General features: G+C 43.3%; 1 protein-coding gene across 1 annotated transcript in view; it reads left to right on the forward strand.

The window, feature by feature from the left end:
- Window positions 1-11,460, forward strand: part of PWP2 (PWP2 small subunit processome component) — a 308,991-nt gene extending 297,531 nt beyond the window's left edge. The window contains exons 20-21 of the mRNA XM_030203767.1: window positions 1,925-1,999; window positions 10,648-11,460. Coding sequence (XP_030059627.1) covers window positions 1,925-1,999; window positions 10,648-10,804 — 232 coding nt within the window. The 3' untranslated portion in view covers window positions 10,805-11,460. The remainder of the gene's footprint in view (window positions 1-1,924; window positions 2,000-10,647) is intronic.
- The last annotated feature ends 4,485 nt before the right edge of the window (window positions 11,461-15,945 follow it).

Consider the following 15,945-nt stretch of genomic DNA (forward strand, 5'->3'; position numbering starts at 1 on the left):
GCTGCTTCTCTTCTTCTGCTGCCTGTCTTCCTTCAGCTCTCTTTCTTCTGTCTGTTCCTTCTGCTCTCTTTTCTGACGTAAGCTGCTTCTGCTCCCACTTAAATACAGTCCTAAGCCCCCTCCTAGCCCCCCTTACTTTCCAGATGGTAAAGAATAGATTGGCTACCTTGCCTCAGCCAATCATTACTTTAAAAATATCAGTTACATAGGTTTGATATTTCTCAAACTGACCTATGACCTGGAGCCTCTCAAACCAGACATTGTGGCTCCCAGTCTCTTACATTTTATTATGATTAACTTAGGTTCATTGAGGGGCGAAGGGGCCAATCTGACATTAATTATTCTCATATTCCTAGTCTGGTTCATACTAACTACTAACTGAACTCTGGCATTCATTAAGGGGTCAAGGGCCAGTCTTACTTAATGGCATACAGCTTATAGTTTGTTATTACTTTCAGAACCATTCCTACATTTACCTATAATTAATCAAGACTTTTCTTGACCCTTTTCACCCATCAGCTCCATACACAGAACTAGCTAGGACTATGGTTAAGTCAAACCATATGCTGATCTTTTCACTGCAGCCCTACTCAGAAAGTCAGACAGAGAGTTGAACAGACATTCTACACAGAAACAAAACTTATTAATTACCCAGAAAAACATATTCTAAAGTAAGCATAATCAAATTCCCTATAAAACAAATCTAAACATCAGGAATATCTACATATTAAGCACTTCTAAATAGTATTTCAGCTTTAAACTACAGCATGTCTGGCTCATGCTTTGTTCATTCATAATAGTATCCCCTCAAGATTTAATAGTATACAGATGTGTGTGCTAGCATTAGCAATCCATCACTCACAAGGGACAGAGTTTCATTTCTCACTGACCTTTCCTAACCTTTAGCTTGGCAAACGTAATCTAAACCAGATGACATTCCTCCATCATTTGCAGGACTGAAAAAGTTGAAATACTATTTGACCACCTTTAAACAGAATTAACAATTAATATGATTTCTTATATATATAATTATGCCCATGGCTGCCTCAGTCCCACTTGTTCTGTTTTACCAGTAGGAAGAGAGATATTGGTGTTTTTTGGGCCCAGTGTAATATTTGTAGTGCTGCCTATTCATATGTAGAGTTTGTGCTAGTTAACTCATAGGAATTAGTGCTACTGTTGTATGGCATATTTGTACATGAATGTTAGGATTTTTTATTTTCAGGCTTTGTATTTCACAATGCGCTTAGTAGTGGACAGTTTTATTTTGTTGTTTCTCAGATGACATGAGAATCAAACATTTTTTTGAATGGTATCTTCCATTATTTGTGGCTAATTTTGTTATCTTTGAAGTGTATTGTCCTTTTGCCAACTTGTCTTCAATAAAAATATTCAACTATAAAGATAACACGACGATTGAAAATGTAATTATTGAACTTTAAGCACAATCTTAATACTTGTCTCTTAAATGATAAAATATATATTATTTAAAAAATAATGGCTGCCTTGACAAATTTTGTGCCTTGTCAGTGTGCTGCAAAATGAAAAATAGTTTAAAAAAAAATCACCCCTTAGCATCTTAGTCAGTGAGCTTACCTTGCATCACTAATTTTGATTACTACAAAACATTCAGTGATAAAACTTGATTGGCAGAAGAGACAGGGATTATGACCCTAATTAAAAGAATACACACAGTTTATAAAAAAAAATGTTAGGTCAAAATAGACAGTAAGACTAAAGTAGGGAATAAAACTAAAGAAAGAAACAATACAGCAAAGAAACAAGGCACGTGAAGATACACTGTTTGCATTGTGCTTGGGCAGGTATGAAAAGCTAGGTCAGCACTAGCTGTCTGATGCTCACAAGAAGACAGAAAAATCTTGATAACTCACCTATATCCCATGCATTCTCACTTTTTGTGCAGGTCAGAGACGCTGTTGCCCATGATTCTCTCTCTTCAGAAGAGTATCCAGTCTAATTTTGAAGATGTTTCAAAACTGTATGTATCGTTTTACTTAAATTACAATTTTAAAATGAAACTATTGAGTATATTGCAGGCATTGTTACTGTAGTAGTGGTCTGTACACTGGCAGTAGTGTGTGTAATTGCCTGTTTTCTATGACAAAGGCCTCTATTGTAGCTGCCTTTGTACCATGGTGGCAGCTGTTTCTCTGGTTGTCTAGGTCTCATGGTGGTGATCTTTTTCCCTTTATGGTATAAAAGTAATGTGACTGAAATGTTGGGGGAGGACAGTATTACCATAAAAATCTCAGCATTGCTTTGATCTTTTTTTATGACAACAGGAAACTGTTACCTTGTGTCATCCCACTAGTTCATTCATATAAACAGTTTGTAGATATCTGTGGAAGGAAAATAGAACACTGTGCCTTTAAATACTGCCTCTGTTCCCAGTTCAGCTTCTCAGTGAAAATATTGCTTACTGAGCCCAAAAAATTAAAATAAACAAAATGGCCAGGATCAGCACCCTTTCCCAGTCTGAAACATGTTGTAATACCTACTCATCATTTTTTGCTCTAAATGCTTGTCTCATGTTTTGCTATTGTATGTTACTCATTCTGTTACCATGTCATCATCAGTGTTACCTTATTTCATACTTTGAGCAGAGTTCTATGAAGGTTTTTCTTTTCTTTCTAAGGGATTGTTTGGAATTGGGAGTGAGTTAGGCCTTTTAAAAAAACATTGATACCATTCTGTATTGTAGTTAAATGCATTTACACTCTCTCGTGCGAAGAATCTCAGGCCATGAGAGAATATATATAGGAGACTCTGAAGAAGGAGTTTATCAGACCTTCCATGTCACCCGCTGGAGCATGTTTCTTTTTTGTCCCTACATTCTTGTGTTGATTATAGAGGATTCAATGAAATTACTATCAAAAATCAGTATCCTCTTCTGCTCATATCAGAGCTTTTCAATCGCCTTCAAGGGGCAGTGATATTCACAATGCTCGACCTCTGGGGAGCTTATAACCTGATCCGGATTCGTAAAGAGTGGGGGGCGAATGGAAAACAGCATTCAACATGCATGAGGGACACTATACCGGGTGATGCCCTTCGGCTTGTGCAACGCTCCTGTGGTCTTCCAGGAATTTATGAATTACTAGTAAAAAAAGGCCTGTTTCTGTTTTAAAGGAAACGGGCGCTAGCAAGGTTTTCCTGGGAGTGTGTATGTTTGAGTGAGTGTGTGTGAGAGTGACTGTGTGAGAGAGAGTGAATGTGCGAGTGTGTGTGTGACAGAGAGAGAGTGAGACTGTGTGCGAGTGTGTGTGTAAGAATGAGAGTATGTGCCATGGTCCACCCTCCCTCCCATTTCCAGGGTCATCGTCCCCCCTCCCCCCGCCTCCCAGTTGCAGGGGGGTCCCCCCCTCCCTTTTTCCCAGTTGCAGGTTCCCCCCTCCCTCCCTCCCCGTTTCCCCCTGCCCTCCCCCCCTCCCAGTTGCAGGGTCTGTCTGTCTTCCCCCCTCCTTTTGTCCTTGACGTTTTAAGGCACTGTCTATCAACAATTTTAAAACGACAATGTGCAGCAGCAGCTCCTAGGTTTGCTTGTTTTTGAGTGTATGCCAATGAGGGCTGCGTAGGGGAGTGGAAACAGAGATTAACCAATGGGCTTCCTTGCTTACCGTAGACTTGCTGTGCTCTCTTCCACTCCAGTCCATTAAACGTCCTGCAGCATCTCATAGGTTTGCTTGCTTTGTTGTGAGTGAACGGGGATGACGGATGCGCTGGAGTTGGACCCGCTGGTCTTTCCCTCCCCCCCTCTTCCGAGCGGACCCCGACCCCCGCTCTGATCCCTCACCCGCCTCCTCCACATTGGACAGTCGGCGCAGCCTGTCGCTTGCCGTCTCGCCGCCCTCCCTCTTCGTCCTCTCCGACAGTCCGAATCCGGACTAGGAGAGGGAGGGCGGCAGCGGTTTTTTGAGGGCAGTTAGTGTGCGCGTGTGGTTCAGGAGGTTGGCAGCCAGTCTGGTGTGATTCCTAGACAGGGGGAGGAGTAGGGAAACATGCTCCGCGTGTTTCCCTACTCCTCCCCCTGGCTACTACTCCTCCCCCTACCTGGGTTGCTGTTTGCTGCTGCCTACTCCTCCCCCTGGCTGTTACTCCTCCCCCTGCCTGGGTCGCTGTTTGCTGCTGACGTCACTTTGATCTACTCCATGAAGCAGACCACCTCCAGTGGAAGCCACGGTCCCAGGCAGCCTCAGAACGTTGGAGGTGAGAATTATTATATAGGATATCTTTAGAGACCTGCTATATTCCTCGGCAATAGTTTATTTGGATGATATCCTGGTCTTTTCCACCTCTCCGCAGGACCATCCTGGACACATGCACACGGTCCTCCAATGGCTCCGACAGAACCATCTCTTTGCTAAACTCAAGAAATGTGCCTTTCACCAGACATCTATCCCATTCCTTGGATATATTATCTCCTCTAAAGGATTGCAGATGGACCCAGACACACTGCGGGCCATTCAAGATTGGCCCCAACCGCAAGGGCTTTGAGCACTGCAACAATTCTTGGGCTTTGCTAATTATTATAGACAATTCATTGAGCACTGTTCTATCATCACAGCTCCCCTGACAGCTCTCACCAAGAAGAGAGCTGACATCATGAACTGGACCCTGGACGCCCGGGAGTCCTTTAATCACTTGAAGCAGGCCTTCCTGTATGCCCCTGTCCTGCGAAGCCCAGATATAAGTAAACCCTTGGAGGCAGGGGCCATTTTATCACAGACTGCTGAATCAGGGAAGCGCCATCCCTGCTTATTCTTTTCCAAAAAGTTTATCCCTATGGAGTGCAACTACACTATTGGAGATAGAGAGTTGCTAGTTCTTAAGCTAGCCCTCCAAGAATGGCGTTACCCACTAGAAGGGGCTATTCACCCCTTTACAGTCATCACGGACCACAAAAATCTTCTTTATCTGCAAAATGCTAAACGTTTGAACCCTTGACAAGCCCTTTGGTCTTTGTTTTTTGCGCGCTTCAATTTCCATCTTACCTTTAGACCAGCAGAGAAGAATATCCAAGCAGACGCACTATCCAGAACCTTTGAATCCCCGGAAGAACCTGAACCCATGCTTAACCCCACCTGTATTGTTACTACCATGGGTATCTCTACTACTACTCCTGTGCTGCCCCGTCTTCACCGCACTATTCTACAATGGGGTCATTCCTCTCATTTGGCCAGTCACCCCGGGTTTCGTAAAACCCTCCAGTTGATATCTAGACATTACCACTGGCCCTGCATAGCACAAGATGTCCGACAATTTGTTACCACGTGCCCTACTTGTGCCTGTCACAAAGGAACTCATGCCAAACCTTGGGGTCTCCTGCAACCTTTGTCCATCCCTCAATGTCCCTGGCAAGAAATATCTATGGATTTTATCACGGAACTTCCCACTTCCCAGAGGTCATACGGTTATCTGGGTAGTTGTTGACCATCTGTACCCGGATGGCTCGTTTTGTTCCCATGTCTGCTCTCCCTTCTGTGGCTACCCTGGACCAGGCCTTCATCCAACATGTATTTTGCCTCATGGGCTCCTTCAGCACATAATCAGTGATCGAGGACTGCAATTCACCTCCCGTTTCTCAAGATCTTGGGGCTCAACCTCTGGGGAACAGTGGTCATCGCAGGTGAAGCCTTGGGCATTTCCAACTGCCTGTTCTAGGATTGATCCCTCGCCTCCGGTCCTGGTACCTCTGCTCTAGGATCAGCATAAGGGTTCACTCCCAGAGGCTGTTCCTGATACACAAGTGACTAACTGGGACAGACCGGGACAATTCACAGTATCAAGAAAGTAGGATATCCATGATACAATAACAGCATAAGGATGGTTAGCTGTAATATAATTATAATAGATAGTAGAAATAAAGAAAACTGAATATCATTTAAAGTATGCAGAGAATTAAAGACTGGGAATAGGAGGAGCATTATAAACCAAAATTAACATCAGAACTAGTTAATCATGTATATGGGAGTTCACTTTCTGTTAATAGAAATTTTTTTAAAGAGGAAAGCTTTTAAAACTTTATGGAACTTCAGGTAGTTATGTTGCCATTTAATGGATTTAGGTAAGGAATCACCCGATTTTATGCTCTGATAAATTAAATCTGCTGAATGAACAGACTTATAAACTAGATTCTTGCAGTTTGGGAAGTGAAGTGATAATTTTGAGCCCCAAGGCCAGCATTTGTGGAGGAAGTTCTGCAAGGTGTTGCATGTAGTCGGGCTAAACCATATAAGATGAAGGTACAGTGTTTGAAGGTGATCCTGGCTTTAATTGGAAGCCAGTCTAATTTACTTAATAAAGGTGAAGCTCTTTCAAAACGAAATACTCTAAAGTCAAACTGCAGTGTTATGAGCAATTTGAAGTTTATTTAGATCTTTAACGAGAAGAAGGACCTATTTGTTTTAGTTTCCAAAGGGTTTTAAAGGATTTGTCTGTAACAATTGTCAATCTATAGTTACACCTAATATTTTTAATGTGGGTTCCATAAGATATGTAAAAAAATGTAAACCACTTTGGTGGTATCACAGAAAAGCAGTATATCAAAACCCATGATCCTTTATCCTTTACTTATAGGATAGCACCTAGTGCGCTTATGAGCGACAACTCCAACTAAAGGCATCTTTGATGCATGAGCTTATACAGTAGAATTGCCCTGTATCTCCACGGTATATAATTCTATTTCATGCATATTCATTGTGGGTATCCTGGAAACCATGTCTGGCTAGGTGTGTCCTGATGACATGTAAGAACCCCTGCTCTAAAGCAGTGGTTTTCAGGATATCCAAAATGAATATGTATGAGATGTATTAGCAATACGCAGTCCAGCTTAATAATTTAAATAGTGGTAGTTATCTAGGTGTTGTCGTTGATGATACGTTGAAACCTGCTCAGTATGCTGTTGCGGCTAAGAAAGCAAATAGAATGTTAGGTATTATTAGGAAAGAAATGGAAAACAAAAAAGATACAGTGAAATTAGAAAAGGTGCAGAGAAGCGATGAAAATGATAAAGGGGATGGGACGACTTCCCTATGAGGAAAGGATAAAGCGGCTAGGGTTCTTCAGCTTGGAGAAAAGGCGGCTGAGGGGAGATATGATAGAGGTCTATAAAATAATGAGTGGAGTTGAACGGGTAGATATGAAGCATTTGTTTACGCTTTCCAAAAATGTTAGGACTAGGGGGCATGCGATGAAGCTACAATGTAGTAAATTTAAAACGAATCGGAGAAAATGTTTCTTCACTCAATGTGTAATTGGGCTCTGGAATTCGTTGCCAGAGAATGTGGTAGGGGAGGGTAGCTTAGCGGAGTTTAAATAAGGTTTACGGCTTCCTAAAGGAAAAGTCCATAGACCATTATTAAATGGACTTGGGGAAAATCCACTATTTCTGGGATAAGCAGTATAAAATGTTTTGTACTTTTTTGGGATCTTGCCAGGTCTATGTGACCTGTATTGGCCACTGTTGGAAACAGGATGCTGGGCTTGACAGACCTTTGGTCTTTCCCAGTATGGCAATACTTATGTATTCAAAAATGTGTCATATATCACCCAACACTAAAAACTCAATTATCACACCACCATACCATATATCAGCCTTCAGGACCTCATTGGCAACCTTTTTCACTCGGGCCTCTCAGTCTGCGGTTTCCTGCTTCCTCATCGGTCACTGTTTATTGATTACCATCTATAACTCCTTCATTCTAATATCAAACTCATTTAAAAACATTTTTACTTTCTCTTAAATTGTAAGGACCGTGTGTGTGTGTGTGTGTATATATAGATATATACATATATAGGTAGATATACGGTCCAGGGGACACTACCCTGATGCAGTCAAAGGCGAAACATAGCTCCTGTTGGCAGAAGGTCCATCAGAAAACTTAAGAGAGAAAATTTTTTTTAATGAGTTTGATGGTACAATGAAGGAGTTATAAATGGTAATCAATAAACAGTGACTGATAGGGAAGCAGGCAAATCGCAAATTGAGTGGTCCATGTGAAAAAAGTTGTCACTGAGGTCCAAAAGACCTTTATATGGTATGGTGGTGTGATAATTGAGTTTTTATTGTTGGGTGATATACAGTGCTTTTTTTGTAGAAAAAAAGGTGCCGGTACTCATTGTGGGCGGGGTCACCACATATGGCACCACCCCTATTATAGCCACACCCACATTAGCCACACCCCTTATTCCAGCCATGGCGCATATAAACAGACATCATTGAAAATATTATATTAGTATAGGAGAAAAAATAATGTGATTTTTTTTTTTCATTATAAATAATTTCTGTAAGCTGTTACAGCTCCAGTATACCCAGTGCAAAATAAGACAAATTCCAAACACTAAAATGAAAATAAAATGATTTTTTTTCTACCTTTGTTGTCTAGTGACTTTGTTTTTCTATCCATATTGGTCCCAGACTCTGATTCTGCTGCTCTCTATCTGTTCTCTTAACTCCGTTTCCAGGGCTTCCTTTCCATTTATTTCTTTACTTTCCTCCTTCCTTCTTCTTTTGTTGCTCTGCATCCATAAGTAAAAGCTGGGTCCTCCATGGAATTGACTGGAGGAGGTATAACATGGATCCAGCTTTTGCCTATTTTCTCCATCCATGTGCAGTTTTTCTCCTCTTCCCTTTCCCTCATCTCCATTCATGTGCATCTTCTTTTTTCTTTCCTCCCCTCCATTCATGTCCAGCACTTCTCCTCTCTCCTTCCCTCCATCCATGTCCAGCATTTCTCATCTCTCTTCCCTCCTCTGTATCCATATAAAGCAATAATTCTCTCTCCCCTCTCCTCCATCCAAGTCAGCATTTCTTCTCTCTCCTAGCCAACTCCTCCATCCATCCATGTCCAGCAATTCTCCTCTATCTCCTGCTCTCCTCTCCATCCATTTCTAGCATTTCTCCTCTCTCCCCTCTCATCCATGTCCAGCAATTCTCTCTTCCCTGTCCTCCCCTCCCTGTCCAGCGATTCTCCTCTCTCCCCTCCATGTCCAGCAATTCTCTCTCCCTTGCCCTTCCCTCCCATCCCATCCCATGTCCAGCAATTCTCTCTCCCCTGCCCTTCCCATGTCCAGCAATTATCTCTCCCTTGCCCTTCCCTCCCATCCCATGTCCAGCAATTCTCTCTCCCTTGCCCTTCCCATGTCCAGCAATTCTCTCTCCCCTGCCCTTCCCTCCCATTATTTCCAGTGATTCTCCACCTCTCCCCTGCCCTCCCATCGACGTGCAGCGATTCTCCGTCTCTCCCCTGCCCTCACCTCTCCAATATCCAGCGATTCTTCGTCCCCCAGCCGTCCTCTTTCACTGCCTGCCAGCCAGCGTCGGACTCTGCAAGTCCTGCCTACAACTTCCTGTTTACGCTTAGGTGGGACTTGCAGAGGGAAGCTACGACGCTGCCAGCCAATCGCTGCCTGCACCATTCGCCTCTGAGTCCGACGCTGGCTGGCAGGCAGTGAAAGAGGACGGCTGGGGGACAAAGAATCGCTGGATATGGGAGAGGTGAGGGCAGGGGAGGGACGGAAAATCGCTGCACGTCGATGGGAGGGCAGGGGAGAGGCGGAGAATCGCTGGAAATAATGGGAGGGGAGGACAGGAGGAGAAAAAGGTGCCGGTACACCGTACCGTTGCGTACCGGCACAAAAAAAGCACTGGTGATATATGACATATTTTTGAGATGTATTAGCATGCACTTCTTCCAGTGCATGCAAATCTCTCTCTCTCTCTCTCTCTCTCTCTCTCTCTCTCTCATGCATATTCTTTGTGGATATCCTGAAAACCTGACTGGCCAGGTAGTCCCTGAGGTCTGTGTTGAAAACCACTGCTCTAGAGGTTGTGGCAGCGATTTTGAATCTGGAGTAGCCATGGGCAAGAACAAGTGGGGATTACTCCTGCCCTTCCTACATTAGCCACCAGGGACTGTTAAAGTAGGCCCAGGAGGGCCCTCGGAAGTGGAACCATCCTTTTGAGGAGCCTGCTATTCTGGGGAGGGTGGTCAGAATCAAAGGAAGGAACCTTAGAGATCCCCTTTTGCAAGTTCTGGCTGATATTCAGCCATGATCGACACAAACACAGTGAAGGTGGCTAAAATAACGAGACGATGTTTAAAAAACTAAATATTAATATCCAAGACTTGACATGGGCCATGTTTCGGAATATTAGGTCTGCATTAGGAGTCTTAAAGGATATTGGTAAAGAAATCTGTTGGTTTCAATGACATCTATGTGGAACTTCAGAATGAACAGAGGTTTTCATTACAGAAAAACAATCCTTGGATCAACTTCAAGAATGCTTGACACTACATTAGTCTGTAGCAATAACTCATGGCCGTTCTTCAAAGTTGGTGCATTGGAACACAGTTTTAATGTCATTGTCAAAACTGGTATTGCTGCTGTATCCATTTCTTCATATCAGATATTCGATGGTAGGAGCCCCTTTGATATGTGTACCATTCTCAGCCTTTAAGTAAATATTAGTTTTGGAAGGTGATATTAAGGACTGTTGTGTAAAGAACAATAAGGGCATGTTGTATATAATGTGCAGAGATCCTGTTTGTATGAAAGCTGCTGCTTAACTATTTCTCCGTATAAAGTATGATTATTAATGTTAAGGTTCTCTTCCTCTCTCCATAGCTGTGACTGGAATCGCTACAATCTGAAGTATGCTCTGGCCATTTCCCAACAGCGGGGCCTGAAGCGTTCTGTGGAGTCTTCTATGAGTGATGAAGACTCAGACACAATGGAGGCTTGTAATATGCAGCCTATGGAAGATGGTACCATGCAGATCTAATAGACTTTCCTATTTCCATATTTTCTTCAATCCGTCTTTTAAACCTGCCTTGAGCTCTACACAGCCATGTTACTTAAGGCTCAATGACCAATCCACAGACTGTACAACTATATTACCTGGGCCTCCTTGACCCAATCATGTATTCTGTGCCACCACTTTACCCTATAGTTCAGTGACCCAGCCATGGACTATGAACAGTTACTTGAGGATCTGTGAAACAATCACAGTCTCTGTGCAACCATTTTATCTGAGGCTGTTTCCTGTTATGGATTCTATACTGATGTGTACTCTAAATGCCCACTGAGATGCTTCTTGGTAGAGAAGAGTGAGTCACCGAATAAAATAATAATTTAATCCTTATTGCTATTTGTCAAAACAGACTTAATGCAGAAGTGTTACCCAGAGGCTTAGGATATATCTGGTTCAGGAGTTTGCAAATTTTAGTTAAATGCTGGTTTATTCACATGCATACTGAGTGTAGAGAACTTGGCTTACAGTTAGACAGGCATAAAGGAATAGAAAACAAGTCTACAAACATTGTTTAAATAAGGCTTAAATCTAGCCCATTAATCCAATCTAAGTTTCAGAATATTAATAAACTAGTGGAACCAAGCCCGTTTTTCCTCTCTCCCCTGCCCTCCCCTCCCCTCCCCTCCATGTCCAGCGATTCTTTCCTCCCCTCCCATCCCCTCCGTGTCCCACGATTCTGACCTCCCCTCCATGTCCAGTGATTCTCCTCTGCCCTTCCCTCCCCTCTATGTCCTGTGATTCTGTCCTCCCCTCCATGTCCATCGATTGTCCTGTGCCCTGCCCTCCTATTCGTGTCCTGCAATTCTGCCCTCCCCAGAGATTGTCCTCTGCCCTGCCCTCCCATCCCATCCATATCCATCGAGAGAAAGAGAGAGTGAGTGTATATATGTGTTTGTGTGTGTGAAAGAGAGAGGGAGCTGCTAGGAGTCCCTGTGACAGTGGAGGGTCAGTTGCTCCTTATAGCCAGTTGTTTGAGGCAGCAAAGCATGGCTCATTGTTGATTTGCCTACCCCCCCTTGTTCTAGTATTTTGCATGTGTGTGTGTGTGAGAGAGAGAGAGAGTGAAAGTGTGTGTGTGTGTGCCTGTCTGAAAGAGAGAGAGTGAAAGTGAGTGTGTGTGTGAGAGAGAGAGATGAAAAATTTGTTCATTAAAAAAAAATAATAACAAGCGTCTGGAGGCAAGTCATAAGGCACAAGGGTCGCCCAAAAATAATGCAGGAGTTGCAGGATTTGAGGCTCCAATTAGACTCCATTTACTCAGAGCAATTGAGTGAGAATGTAGTGGGAGCCGGTGACCGATCCAGTCGGGAGGCTCACTGGAGGGGGCGTTGTTGGGAGAGACCTTTGCCGGTGAGCGATCTGGTCAGGAGGCTCGCTGGAGGGGGCATCATCGGGAGAGCAATTGAGCGAGAACGTAGTGGGAGCCAGTGAGCGATCTGGTCAGGAGGCTCGCTGGAGGAGGCGTCATCGGGAGAGCCCTTTGCCGGTGAGCGATCTGGTCAGGGAGTCTCACTGGAGGGGGCGTCGTCGGGAGAGACCTTTGAGTCTCATGCCCCCCCTCCCCCATACATGGCCTCACTGTCCCACTCCTTAGGCTGACTCGCGCTGTTCTGTAAGGCGAAGAGGCAGGACAAATAGGCAGTTGTTTGAGGCAGATGCACATCTTTACGTGTCGCCCTCGTGCAGAGAATGTAGTGGGAGCCTGTGAGCGATCTGGTCGGGAGGCTCGCTCTATAGAATAGCTCAGAATTTAAACAAAACATAAACTGCTCCAAACCAAGCAACCAGCTGTGATACCTTTTGTCTTAACAGAGTGTGATATTAGGAGTACAGTTGGATGGGAGAAGCTCAGTTTTCAGGAGGACTTTGAGGTAGGGGCAAGCTATGGAAATCAAGAGAAGGGTGTACAAAGATTAATTCTGGGATTGATTCCATGGGGAAGTCTGCCACTACTACCAGGGAGAGCCAAAGTTTTAGATAAGGTGGGTTTTTGGGAAGGGTTTAAATATAGCCAGCGAAGTAGCATGATGTACCATATCAGGAAGGCTGTTCTGGTATATAGAACAGCCAGGCAGAAAGTGCTGAGGTATTTTGTGGTGGAGAAGAGGACACAGATCAGTTTGACTTTTGAATGGAGATCTGTTTTTTGGTCTTTTAGACCCCCCACCCCAAATCACTAAATATACACTATCCAATAAATGGAATGAGGGGACCAAGGCTGCATATGAGAAAGGTTAAGTATTTTATTTGTCAAGTACAAATCACAAGCTATAGTTTCTCATGGGAGATAAGGCTGTTACACATCAGTGTTAGCTGCCAAAGTCTCCAGTCATAGATCTGGTACAGTCATTTTTATACAGTTAGTTTTAAGCAACAGTACATGGTCAGTTAATATGATAATAAGGTGGTTACATGATCAGTTGATATGGTAATAGGGGTGGTTACATGATAATAGCTTAGTTAACACTTTTTGGAAACTTTGTCATTTTCCTGTGGGAATACATAGTTCTGTTTTTCTCCTGAACATCTGTTACCACAAGTTTGCCAACATGTGCAGTTCTGCTCTTGCACCCCTGTTCCTTCCTTGTTCTAACTGACATTGTATGTCTCAACAGATCATGAGTTCTTTACTCACACAAAGGCCACACAGAAGTCACTGAGGCCTGTCAGCTTATTTGTGATTTCAGGCCCTGAACCAAAGTCAATAGTTAGGTTCATAATATTCATCCCCCCCCCCCCCCCCCTTGAAGGCCTTAGATAGTAAGGGCTTCACATAGGGTAGTGTCTTCACACACGTCTGGTCCTGCACCCAGACTTGTGTTCATACCTCTGAGTTCAGCATTATGGTAGCTGAGTCTAGTACCCCGACCGCAGGCTGTCTTAGGTTGCAGGCCTCTTATAGCCCCTCAGCAGGATGAGGCTCCAGTTCCTGTCTTACCCTTAATTGCCATACGACCTCATGTGTGGGCACTAAGAGGTGTATTTCAGATATGAGACACACTAAAAGGGGAGTGTATAGTCATTGGATAGATGACGAGAATGAATGGAACAGGAGCTAGGTGGCCCAGACCGCACATGTCATCAAAGTGAGGAAAGATATAATCTCACAGGAAATAGACCATGTTATAATCTTTTTATAGTCCAGCTTTTAAGCAGGGCTCTCGATATCATATAACTCCTCATCACTAGGAGGCGTTTGCATTTGTGCATACACAGGGTCATTAGTATTTGGAACAGCTTGCATTTCAGCATAGACAGTATTAGCATCATCGGGAGAAGGATGTAGGGGTTCATAAAGGGCCATAGCATACCCTGCAGGCTTGCTCTTTGTTAAAGCAGTTTCAATCAATCTCAGCACTAAATCTCTGACACATGGTATCACACAACAACCAAGAAGCATAAGTACAGCAACAACAATTAGGACGGTGGTTAGGCCAGACAAAATGACATTTTTCCAGTTCCCAAAAGCACTGTCCAGCCATCCTTTCCAGGATGTGTCTATCCCTGAATTTTCTGCAAGTTCCTCAGCCAAAGTGGTGAGTCCATACAGGGCCTTGGTGATGGTACCATCCAGGGCAGTATTATTTGGAATGAAAGTGCAACAATGGCCTTCTAACATCACGCAAACTCCGCCTTCTTTGGCTAGTATCATACTGAGAACCATCTGGTTCTCCCAGGCCATCCGGCTGGTGGCATCCAATTGCTCTGCGATACCCTTCAAAGTATCTCGAGTGTAGTTGATAAAGTGCTGTTGGTTATAGTAAATGTAGTTAATCCAATCAACATTCTTATTAATTGTGACCCAACAAAACAAAGATTCGAAACCTGCATCAATCTGATTTCGGGTTTTGAATTCATCTGGCACCCCCCTTGGCACACCTATAGCATCAATGTATACTTTGTCATCAAAGGATCCTTTAATTTCCATGTCCCTTTTTTTTTTTTGCCTATGGGGGGACTGGCCCACACTTCGGGAAGCTATTGTGAGTGTAACCTTGAGTTGAACCAAAGCACATTGCCCCTGCCAGTTGGAAGGCAGCGTGGGGTATAGGGTTTTAGTTCTGCAATACCACCAAACATCTGCCTGAGGGTTGGAGAATTTGGAATAATCAATAGAGTTGACAGTGAGAACTCTAAATTCACATGCAGACAAATTTCAAGCTGCGGGAAAGGGAGGCCTGTGGTGGCATCGGGGCGTGGATTTTGCCACACGCTGAGGCCCCCTTTAACCGTAGTAGGTAGAAGGTATGTTATGCTTAAAAAAAGAAATGGTCATGCACTAATCAGCCATTTCCAGGGAGAGCCCTTACTGCAACCTATTTAGGTGACGGTAAGGGCTCCCACGCTAACCCGGCAGTAATGGGGCAATGCGCAGCACTACCTGATTACTTCTGGGTAAGCCCCAGCACTACAAAATTTAAATTATTTTTGTAGCGCTGGAAATTGTGCGCAGTGGGAGTGGGCACTACCATCAGACTCCTGCAGTAGTTCCAAATTGGTGCTCGGCAAGCCCTTTCTAAACGGGCCCCTAAATCTGTTATCACACCTTGCTAAAAGGATCTCTTAATAACGGCAATAAAAACTGAAACCTTTTACATCACATAAAAAAAAAAATACTTAAAACTTGACTTATTAGTCAAACTTTTAATTCACATATACACATGCAAACCTGTCTTGTTAGCTGAACTTAAATTACACAAATGTTTCTTTTTTATTTTAACCTATTTGACTATTTATAGCCCTCTCTTGGGGTTTGTTTGTTTTTTATTGTTAACTGCTTTACTGCATTTCTAATGAGATTTGTATATATCAAGTTTTTGTAAATAAATAAATGCAGTATGAGTATGTGACTGTATGAAAACATTTGCTGGCTGTATGAATAAGTAAGTATTTTTCAATAAATTCACACACAGGATATTTGTCAGTGTATGCTTTGAGCGAGTGTGTACCTGATGAGTCATTGAGAATTGTAGGAAATGGTTGCACAAGTAAGAGAGGTTCTTGGATTTGTCTAAATGAGTGTGTACTGGCTGCTTTCAGTATCAACAGGTCTCGTCTCCTAACATAGGTTTGCAGTCAGTTATTATACTGTTCATTTTAGAAGGTGCTAT

This window comes from Microcaecilia unicolor, chromosome 5 (assembly GCF_901765095.1).
Source record: "Microcaecilia unicolor chromosome 5, aMicUni1.1, whole genome shotgun sequence".
Taxonomy (NCBI): domain Eukaryota; kingdom Metazoa; phylum Chordata; class Amphibia; order Gymnophiona; family Siphonopidae; genus Microcaecilia; species Microcaecilia unicolor.